The sequence below is a fragment of the Diaphorina citri genome, unplaced genomic scaffold, assembly GCF_000475195.1.
Source record: "Diaphorina citri unplaced genomic scaffold, Diaci psyllid genome assembly version 1.1 scaffold97, whole genome shotgun sequence".
In the NCBI taxonomy this organism is placed as follows: domain Eukaryota; kingdom Metazoa; phylum Arthropoda; class Insecta; order Hemiptera; family Psyllidae; genus Diaphorina; species Diaphorina citri.
In genome coordinates this window covers 239,647-251,266 of record NW_007377534.1, presented here as the reverse complement: position 1 = coordinate 251,266, position 11,620 = coordinate 239,647, and the positions used below count along the sequence as shown (strand labels likewise).

At 35.5% G+C, this 11,620-nt stretch overlaps 1 protein-coding gene across 1 annotated transcript; it reads left to right on the top strand.

Moving 5' to 3' along the window:
- Window positions 1–2,354: 2,354 nt before the first annotated feature.
- On the top strand, window positions 2,355–3,697 carry LOC103524394. Its single transcript, XM_008489407.2, has 2 exons — window positions 2,355–2,874; window positions 3,257–3,697. Exons 1-2 carry the CDS (start codon window positions 2,574–2,576, stop codon window positions 3,616–3,618), a joined length of 663 nt encoding a protein of 220 aa, XP_008487629.1. The 5' UTR covers window positions 2,355–2,573; the 3' UTR covers window positions 3,619–3,697.
- The last annotated feature ends 7,923 nt before the right edge of the window (window positions 3,698–11,620 follow it).

The following is an 11,620-nucleotide window of genomic DNA, read 5'->3' as shown; positions in this document are numbered from 1 at the left end:
TTCTTTCTACCAAGAATTACGAATGAGAATTGACTCGAAATCATTCAAATTCAAAACGAATAATTTGTTACGGATTTCAAAATAAAAGTTAAATTCGAAAACTGTTATGACAAGACATCAAGAATTTGAATGGGAAGGAAATCTTACACTTCTCTACTTTTGTTCGGACTCCCTAATCCCATTCATAGTCCTTTGAGAATTGAATACCGGGAACTTGTTTGTGATTCTGGTTCGTGTCAGTTTTTACAGTGGTGTAGCACTTGATGCTGTTCTTCTTACAGTTACATTTGCATCAAATTTTGGTCCTCCGTCACTAAAAACTGAGCAGTAATACAATGAAGTTGAACCGCCATCAACAATCAATTTTTGGTCAGCTGACAGCGTTTGTTGGCTTTAGCACTTCCAAGTATGCTATAGCCGCTTGCTGCTGAGAAATTTAGAACCAACTTCTCAACTGCTCCCACGAGGATTGATTTAGACAGCACCCTCACAGCCTCACACATATCCAGAATCCAGACAATGCCAGACCATACACCAAAGTCTAAACACACCACGCGTCTATGGAGAAAATATTCATAAACTAATGTAAAAGTTATCGAGAGGTGTAATGGAGAGATGAGAAAGGTGGAAGAAGAAGCAAAACTATTCAGATTGAGAACATAACAAATATTCTGGAAACATACATTACCTTACCACCTTACCGAATGGCACTACAGCCCGGGGTGGGCATTGGCCCCCTCAACTATCCTCCTCCACTCAACTCTGGTGTTCACCGCATCTCTCCATCCTCTCGCTCTCATTCTGGAAACATAGAATATTATTCTAATTTTCCTATTTGAAAATCGAAATGCATCTACCTAGTTAAATGTTAGGTATCTGCCAACTCCTAAAGGAGAAGAAGAGACAGCAGTTAAAATTGTCTTAATGCATGTTCATCTTGTAAGGTCCATAAGGGCCTGTCAGCATGATGACAGTCTCAATATACTCTGAAATCGGCTACCCATCGGTAAAAAAGCATAAAATGAAGTGTAACCGTAACTTTGGTGGCACCAAAAGGATTAGGCAGTCTCAGAGATGGTGATTATTTTAATTATTATACCTATTGTTATGGGTATGCGTATGAGCCAATATGGGATTTCAAACAAATTCCAAGCCAGGATACCTATAATTTTATTGGTAATTGAAGATACCTGCGTAGGTACATGTGTTTAAGGTATATATGAAACCGTTAAATTACCATTAAACTTTGCCAGAAAAAAGATTTGACCTCTGTATTTGGCACTTATGTCTGAAAAATTACATGAGAGTTCATCTCCTCTAATTTGCACAGAAAATTACTTGGGAGTTTTGTCATCTCCTCTAATTTGTAAAGGAAAATACTTGGGAGTTTTGTCATCTCCACTAATTTGTACAGAAAAATACTTGGAAGGGTGAGTTAGATTCATAATTCTTATGGATTTCTCGTTTTTTTTTTTTTTTTTTTTTAGAAAATACCTCAGACTACGGGGTTGTGATTTTTAAATTTTTTTTGGTTTTTTTTTTTTTTTTTTTTTTTTTTTTTAGAAAAAAAAAACGTATAGCCTTATACCTCAGACTACAGGACGTTTTCTCCTTTCTGTCCTACTACATTGTACCTATGCAGTATATCAATTTGAAATAGGATTCCACGTTTCCCATGCCTTGTTTTCCCAGCAGAAACCATTCTGTTTATAACGAGAACGAAGAACAATCACCTCAACAATTCCAGTGCGAATAATTTCAATCTTGCTGTTGAAGAAAGAAAATTCCTTTTTCATCAATTACGTTGAGGTTATGACGTTAGCTGGCATTGTTCTCATTAGGTTCCTGACATGTGTTGATTGGACTTCCTGTCCTGAGGGCGTGACTTCTCAGATCCTCTTGGCTGAACTTCATAATGGAAATCAAATCAGCGAGTGTTGTTTTTGTCAGAATTGTAGCCCAAGATGCTTATCGGAATCCCAAGATGCTCATGTTTTACATAAAGCATAAAAGTACGAAGTTTCAACCTCTGTGTTTAACCATCAGAAGAAGAAGAAAGAGAAGGAGAAGAAGAAGAAGAAACTGAAGGAGAACAGGGTAATTTCTGAATTTAATTTCTCACATTAGTGTTAGATACTGACGTTTAGTTGCTCTTTGTTTATTTTTCTAAATTGACGAGAAAGAACAAATTTAATGGAAAGAAATGGGTTGAGAAATTCAGATTGGCAAGAACTATAATTTATAGCAATAGATTTTATACAACTGATAAATCAGACAGCTAGATTCAGTAGATTGGATGAGTTATGAGCTTATTGGCTCATCCTACTAGTGCTCATTTTGAAACAGGCTCATCTTCAAAGTTGGCTAATAAAAGTACAGTTCAGTTTCGTAATCCATGAAATTTCAAGTTTCTTTCTTCGCTTCCTATTCTTCATTCCCTATTCTTCAAATCAACAGTTTGTAAATAGAATTTCAAGCTATCGTTTCCCCCATTATTGATGGGATATTTTTAAATATATGTATTTGATAAAATAGTTTCCCCTTGGCTTCAAAGTAAGTCCAACTCTACAATAATGAAAACTTGCAAGCACATTCGTTCGTCAAAGTACGGCAAAACATTCTTCTGTAAGGAATGCAATTTAACCCTTTGCAAGAACTGTGTCCACGAGTATTTGTCACTGAAGCAGTGTGTTACGTGTGGCCTAACCTTTAACAAGGATGACCTGAATGCCACCAATTGTACGAGATGCAAGAGATGTCCTCTGTGTAAATTAGTGGTCACCATGCCAAACGAAGAAGGAGGTGATTCTGCCGAAGTTAAACCTAAAGTGCTCAGAAGATGCCACGGCTGTAAAGCGAAATTCGGAGGATATTGTAAGTATAATGTGACATACATAAAAATCCCAATCCGAGGCTTAGGTGTAGGGGCAAACAGCCCTAAAGGATAGGTTAAGCTTCTACGAAGTACGATGTGAGGTGTGGGGTGGGGTGCATTATCCTAAAATGCGAGCCATATAAATGCTCTTAGTCAATTCATTGCCACCTGAATACCTTGCCTTATGAGCTTTTGACTGTCGCACCCTGGAGATCTATTCTCTATTCCTAATGTGCTGAGATCATTGTGTTCTCTCTACCAACTTATTTTTGGTCTCAAATTTACTGTGATTTTTCCCCCAAACTATTTTAAACTTTGGCTACATAGGATATTTTACAACCAGTTCGTACAGTCACCAATACAAAGCCCCCCCATTTACAGTATTGTCCGAGACCGTCCATCGCAACATCCTCAAAGTTCGCAATCTCATTGAGCACTATAGCTCACACGAATTCCGCGGTTCTGGCGACCACAATCTGGTCAACTACTGGAGCTGCCAAGTGCCCTCACACCTGGCCGTTTCAGAAGCGCAGGAAGTAACTTCCCTGGACAACTGCGTCGAGTTTATCTGTCGCTCCGAGTTTGATATAAATTGTTCAGCGCCGCCGAAGCAACGAATGCAAATGCCTTGTCAGCAATATCAGCTGACGTGTCAGTTGGCTCCGGTGCCACTGTTGCTGCAACCTCGGTACACCTACTATTGCAAGCGGTGTCACAATATGGTACTCACGACTAGCTCGTGAATGGTTTTTGAAGAATTATGTACTGTTTTTGTTGGATGAGAATTTCATTTTTGTCTGTTGAATAAAGTTCTGACTGGTCTTCGGGTCTGTATTAGATTTGTACTAATATTACCTAATATAGTAGAGGGTCCAGGTGTCATGAAAAAGTTCTTTGGATGTTCTAGATAGGTAGCCTTAAACCTCAATAAATGTTTTAGCAGTCCGTGAATGTGTTGTTCTTGTATATTGGAAGAATTTTTCTTTAGGTAAGTACAAAAAAAGAATCTATCAAATTAAAAAGTCAATCGGACCATAAATAACAATTTGAAAGAACAAGAAAGTAGAAGAGTGATTTATCAAAAGAAGCTAAAGCGAAAAGAAAATAGAAAGATGAAAAATTTAGATCGGAGGAGAAAAGAATCCAATGGTGTAAATAATGGCAAATTAAGAAGCTAACGCCATTGCAACCAGAGGGAAAAGGGAAAAGATAACACATAGAAAGCAATACGTCAAACAGTTGAGTTCTAAATGAAATGTGAAGTATAGCCCGTGGCTCTGAGCTATCTGAAGAAGATAAACTGCCCAACAAGAACAACTTACACATGGACGTAATCAAATAAACAACGTTCAGGGTACTGCTTGAGGATTTTGGTACCGAAAAACTTTCAGTTTAGGTGCTCTTTCCTTTACATCCTCTATTAATGAAATCAATGAAATGTATGCTGGTGTTAATGCAGAAAATGAATGTACATATTTTTCCGAAGATACTTCTTTTGTGGTACTGTTGTTGCATTAATAAACTTTGAAACCCTAAAAGAAATACATGGTGTTTCGTTGTTGTGTGTTCGTCATAATGATTTCGTTGACTGATCAGTGGTTAGGTTACCTTTATCTCCTGGAGAAATGAAATAGATGAACTTTAGTCCCTATGTAGGTGTAACACAGGAGTATCAGAAGGTAACGTAGCAGTAGTATAATGTCGAACGACCAATTTCCTTTGAGAATTCCTCTGAACAACTTGGATCCCGAAAGTTCAGATTTCAAAGCAATTAGACTCTGATAATAATTTAATTATTCCAAACATCTGACTTTGGAAGACTATTTCGTGCATAACTTGTTCTGAAAATGATTCAGGGATGCAAAGCCACCTCAGCTGCACCCTAAACACAAAACAAACATGTAAATAAACAACTAAGGGGTAAGTAGGTACGGAAAACAAAACAGAGTATCAGCTAGTAATCTCCGAGATTGTCTGAAAAAGAAAAATTGGCGTGGTTTCAGAGGGCTGAAAATCAAGTTCAGGGGAGATTGCAGGAGATAAAACCAGGGAATACTGTTGGAACACACTCCATGTAGATCCAAATTATTCAATGTACAACAATAAATAGGTAAAACTTATTTTATTGTTCAACAGAAGTTTTGCCACATCCACCAATTTGTACAGACGAACAGGGAGTTCTGTCATCTCCGCTAATTTGTACAGAAGAATAGGAGTTTTGTCATCTCCACTAATATATGAAGAAAAACAGGAGTTTCATCATCTCCACTAATTTGTACAGAAGACAGTGGACTGGAGTTTTGACACATCCACTAAGTAGGTACCTACTAGTATACGAGTACAATGGAAGTTTCTGAAATAGGTATTTTTCTTCTTCTGCTTCAGGAATTTCACCTGCAGCCACACCAATTTATTTTTCACAACATTTTTCCCCGGCCCTGATGTCGAGGGGTAGTTATTTGTGGGTGGCCGATAGTCGACACTGATGGATGTATGTTTCTATCCAGATGGTTTACATTATTATAAATCAATTTGAGAGGCCCCCACAACCTAGTTGACCGCAATTTAATTATTGCATATTCATTTTTTATTTGCTCACTTCTTTTTGAAACCCCCTCTAGTTTTCTTTTTGTACATGGTGCTCTACCGTTTTTATCTCTGTTAAATCGATCATCTGTGGTTAAACATTTAACATCTTTTTCGATCTCGTTCGTCAGATTTTCAAACAATTCGAATCAGGATATCTCATTTTAATCCTCATGGAGATTTTTTAGTTGGAATTTTTTAACCTTATGTGGAGATCTACATTATTTAAGCCTGAACTTCAGGAATTCTATTTTTGCCACGCTCAATATCTTTACTATGGTTCTATCTATTCTATCTACAGTATATTTTTTAAGTTTAACCACTCCACTACAGTATTTTTTTCTCATCATTCCTTACATTGGGAGCGTATAAAAACTGTTTTGGTTTATTCATCAAAACAATTTGTGCTCTTCATGTTAAAGTTGAATCTTATTTCTATTATAAAGTCAATATTGCTTGCACTTGCAACTGTTACAGCAATTTGTGCTCTTCATGTTAAAGTTGAATCTTATTTCTATTATAAAGTCAATATTGCTTGCACTTGCAACTGTTACAGCTTTTTTTTTTAATGAGTCAATTTGAAACGAGATGGTTAGGGAGATTTTCACCCTTTCGTTACCCGAAATGTGTGACCCGAAATGTTCAATTTTCTTTCCAACTTCGTTTGTTTTCATGTTTTCCTCTTATTTATGTTTGCTGTTTTCAGGATTTTACTTGCATTATAGAGACTTTTTAAAACAATTTTTCTCCAATTTTTTGAAACGGCTGCGCTGGAAAGTGTTTAGGTTAGCTAGTAGAAAAAACGAATAAGAAACCTATTAGCCCTCTAAGTAAGCTTGAAACTTCTCAATTAGCCGACGTACCCATGTGCAGTGAAAGGCTCCCTACTTATACACACAAAAAAGTTAGGGTAGTGTTAGAGATTAACTTTTTATTAAGAGGGCGGCAGCTTCTATTTTCTCGCTTTCTCCCCCTGCTTCCCTTGTAATCCCTGTTTAATAGTCTAGCACCCCCATCTTTGTACTTCAACCCTATGTCTTCATTTGGAGAAGATGAATTATCTTGAACATTGGAGCATGTTTTCTTCCTCTGTGATTGCTCCAGCGTTGTTTTCCGAGGCTTTTCCTTTTGTGACTGAAACAACACCAAATTTAACACTACACTTGCGTTTTATTACCTCATCAATTTCGTTCGCCGTTCGCTAATCTGTTTGGAGAGTTTGATTAGAACAGAGCATTTCAAGACGTAATCACTTTCTGGTCTGGAATGAGCGGATTTCACACCCGTAAATGGTTTGTTAGCTTTCATTAAAAAATTTAACACTACACTTGCGTTTTATTACCTCATCAATTTCGTTCGCCGTTCGCTAATCTGTTTGGAGAGTTTGATTAGAACAGAGCGTTTCAAGACGTAATCACTTTCAGCACTCGTTGATCTGGAATGAGCGGATTTCACACCCGTCAATGGGTTGTTAGCTTTCATTAACGCAATCTTGACGTTCTTTGAAAATAATTCAACTTTTGATTTTATTTATTTGTATTGTTCATTGGCAAAGTATGGAATGCAGAGGCGTACATATGTATTGCAGACTTTTAATTTTTAAATGCTGTCGAATTCCTCGATTTAGGTATTTTGTACAAGTTTTCTTCTCTTTTGATAACTCAAGCTCTGTATTGTCCTGAAGGTCTTGACTGTTTAGAGCTGCCGACTTGAGTGTTCTACCAACAAACTATCACTGTAAGCAAATATTCCATGCACATTAGTCCTTAACCAAGAAAATGTCCTCTTCGGAGACAATAACAACTTCCCCGAAAAAAAACCAACAAACTATCACTGTAAGCAAATATTCCATGCACATTAGTCCTTAACCAAGAAAATGTCCTCTTCGGAGACAATAACAACTTCCTCGAAACAAACAAATCCTTGAAACTTGAAAGAAACAATCGGACTTCACGCACCATTGAAACCATCTCCAGGAAACCTTTAAGTTTCCCAAAACCAAATCAAACCAAAAACTGACCACGTGTCATTGTTTTCCTACGATGACATGAGGCGTTCAAATTGCCTCGCATCTCCACAGCGGGGAGCACCCTGGATCAATGGACCACCCTCATTTGACTAAAGGTTTCTTTTATTGTTTGAGCTATTATTGACCAGGTATTTTTACGAGAGTCAAGAGCTCTGACAGATGTGGAGATGTTTCTATAGAGTCTTCTCCTATCTGAGGGCATCATCTTAAGTGCGTACCTATTTAAAAGTGCATTCATCAGAGGAATTTCATTGTTTAGCCAAAACACACACTGTGAGGAAACAAAAGATTGAGGAGCCCACTTAAAACAGCATCCAGGACCTTATCCTATTTTATAACTGTATTTACCTAATACATATTTTGACATAACCATTTTCATCCCTATATCCTGACTCTTCATTTTGTCTATAATTTTCGAAGATGGATCATTGCCATGGTGAACATTGAGAGTAAAGTTGTTGTTGTTTATTTGTTGTTCAAGAAGGAAAAGAAGAAGAAAAAGAAAAACTAATGATAGGTACCCACCTACTATTGAAGGATCTCAAAAAATGTAAAGTAGCTTTCAATTTATTTTTAAAGGAAGTTGAAAATCTCACATAAGTCAACATACTAATTTACTAATCTGTGTTTTCACAGAGATAGCCGAGTGTTCCCAGGCGGAAACAGTCTGAAATTTGAGGTGTTTTCTTATCTCTAGAGAATTGCCTCCTATAGGTTCACATCTCATAATTCACAACTAGATTAGATATACTACATTGAAGATAGAAGAAAGTTAGAATTAGACAAATTCAAGAAATAAATACAACACTAACAATAATAAATTGTAGGTTCTATTAAATTCAGGATTAATTTAATTTCTGTACCATTATCTTTCGTCGTACATTTCAATTCCAGTTCGTCCGAACAATAGCGCACCTGAGATTCTTATTATTCATTACAATCATTACACAAAGTAAACACAACTTGTGTAAGAAATAATTTCTGTGGTAACAATAGGCAGGTAGCAAATTATATCTTGATTAAATAGTGCATGATTCCGACTAGCTTGTGTTCTACTGCTGGGAGGTTTGGGTGTTTGAATTAAGACTTTGATGCTTTGAATAAAGTATCCATATTTCACTCCTTTTTCAGTCAATAAGTTATACACTGCTTACTATCTAGTTCTAGTTCTAGTATATACCTGCACAGAAATTAAGAAAGGAGTTATCCATCCACTGTCACCAACAATAATAAATTGTAGGTTCTATTAAATTCAGGATTAATTTAATTTCTGTACCATTATCTTTCGTCGTACATTTCAATTCCATTTCGTCCGAACAATAGCGCACCTGAGATTCTTATTATTCATTACACAAAGTAAACACAACTTGTGTAAGAAACAATTTCAGTGGTAACAATAGGCAGGTAGCAAATTATATCTTGATTAAATAGTGCATGATTCCGACTAGCTTGTGTTCTACGGCTGGGAGAGGTTTGGGTGTTTGAATTAAGACTTTGATGCCTTGAATAAAGTATCCATATTTCACTCCTTTTTCAGTCAATAAGTTATACACTGCTTACTATCTAGTACCTACTAATATCTACCTGCACAGAAATTAAGAAAGGAGTTATGTCACATCCACTAATTTGCATCTACAGTTGAAGATTCGAACAGCTTTTTTTTTTCTTTTTTTTTAATCACTGACCATATATGTAAATGGAACCTTCCTACAAAATAAAACACCAATATTACAAGCAAAACTTCATTTTAAAAAAATCAAGAGGTTGTTCTTGATGGTTATAATATCTTTGATAGAAAAAGAAAAATTTCAATAAAATCTAAAGCTCAGACAAGTGCAAACCTCCTTACGGGGCTGAGGCAATTACCAGTTACATCTCTAATGTTATCCCCAGATAAGACTGTATCATATCTACAAGTAATTCACCTTTATCTAAATAACGTCGGCGTTTTAGTTCAAAGACTATTTCTGATCTCAAGTACCGTGGAATCGATTTCAAAGTGCTTTCTTCAATGTTCCGACGTAAAGTGTCCATATGCCCTTCTGTTTTCTTTATCTGCAACTTCTGGGTTCTGGTTACCGATAAAGGCGCCAATATAATTTGTTGAATTGATAGTTTGTTATCTTTCTTCTCTTCTCTAACTTGTAAGCCCATGTGTTTTTTTAAGTATGCGTGTAGAATGGTGTGTAATTTGTGTGTGTGTTGTGTTATAATGGGGCTTTCGTGTGATGTTCTTTTAAAACAATTAGTAGACTGAATGAACCCTTTTCCATAATGTTAATGCCTAATTTTTTAGTGTTTTGTGGCTCCAGTTGTACTTTTCTCTTGTGATTATCCTTTATCTGCACTATATTCAAAAAATCGTTTAGTCGGAACACATCTAATCATCAAATTTATGGGAACAAAAGGACCAAATTGTGTAGAAGTATACTCGGTATATCAATACCTATTTTGGATGGTTCATAGGGGTTTAAGTTCTGGGTTTATATATTTTTTTTAAGCATTTATAGTTATAGCTTCCGAATTTTTTAATCTCTAGGTGCCCATGATTTTATGAATTAAAAAAAAACTGAATGCTAAAACACATGGAAAAATTCTTCAGTCCAATGTAAAAGACCTTAAATTTCATTATGTAGATACCTACCTCTATAAAATTAAACCACTACATATCTATAAGTATTAAGAACTTACCTAAGGAGTGCAGAAGGAAATACGCTACAGCTACACTCCAGCGAATTCTGGATAAAACTAATCTGAATTACCTATATGTAATAGGTAGAAACTTGATAGTTATAATGTGTAACGTACCTATCTAATTTCTTTCACGAAGAAGCTATTTTCTGTAATAACCTAATAACTACATACAAGCGTGATTATAATATTAGGTTTATGTTTAATTTCATATTTTTCAAGCTGAGGAAAACTAGGATTTAAAGGAAGGGGAAAATTAGATATTATTAAATTTATCCTATTGTCTTAATTTTTAATAATTTACAATGAAATTAAAATAATTGAACACTCTTGAACCTCCACCAATCGGTACAGAAGAGTGAGAGTTTAACTATTTTATCTCTGTGTGTTAACATTAAATGTGGAAGCAAGATTTTTTTAAAAAAATAAACTGTTTTTTTTTTACGATTTCACATGTGAATAAATTTTGTGATTTTTTTATGATTTCTTTGAAATTGTTTTTTTAGCGTCACTGTCATATAGAAAATAAATAGTTCAAATAAACAGTGCTTATTTCTGTGTTAGATATTGTTTTCAAATTCCAATAATTATTTTTATTTTTCTCTAAAACTCTGTTGACTTTGTGATTTTCATACAGCTGATAAGGAACTTCTTATCAGTTCAACAGATTATTTTCAGTGATATTAATATAATTTATTATTTATTTATTTTTTAATTTCGTGTTCCTTTTTTAAAAAAGTATTTCCTTCATTTTGTGAAACATAATATACTTGAATAGATTTTAATGTAATTAAAAACCGGATATCTCATGCTCACCTAAGACAAAAAGGGGGAAGTAGACCACCCTGCTGTACCCAAAGTTTTACACCGAGTTCTCCTAATGCTATTTGAACTGATGATTGATTATGATGAAACTAAAACGGAACTAAACCCGAATATTTCAATTTGAAAAATGACATTTTTGTCTGAAATAATTTGTCACTAAGTTACTCGGAAAAAATTGATCACATGCTTTTTCTAGAACACGAAAGATAATTAGACAACTTCGCGCCCAAATTTTATATAAACAATTGATCAGTATTGTTTCGCTGCAAGCAATACTAACATTTGTAGCCTCAATGGTTGTGATGGAAGAAAATTGTAATCATTTGCAGCGACAATGCAGTGCAACTGATTTCTCGATAGCCGCTATAATGGCCAGACATGATAGAAAGCACCGGAGGAGCTCCATTTCCAACTGCAGCAGCAAAAAAGATGACACAGAGCTTTCCATAGCAACAGGTACGTTTCATGCATGTTTTAACCCCCTTCTATTAAAAACGTATTTGGAAAGCATCCCTCTCAATCTTTGATGTTATATTGGATCCCACAATTGTCCTCATGAGGCTAATCGCAACCCAAGAATACCATCACATGCTTCCCCTGTAAGTCACCCATCC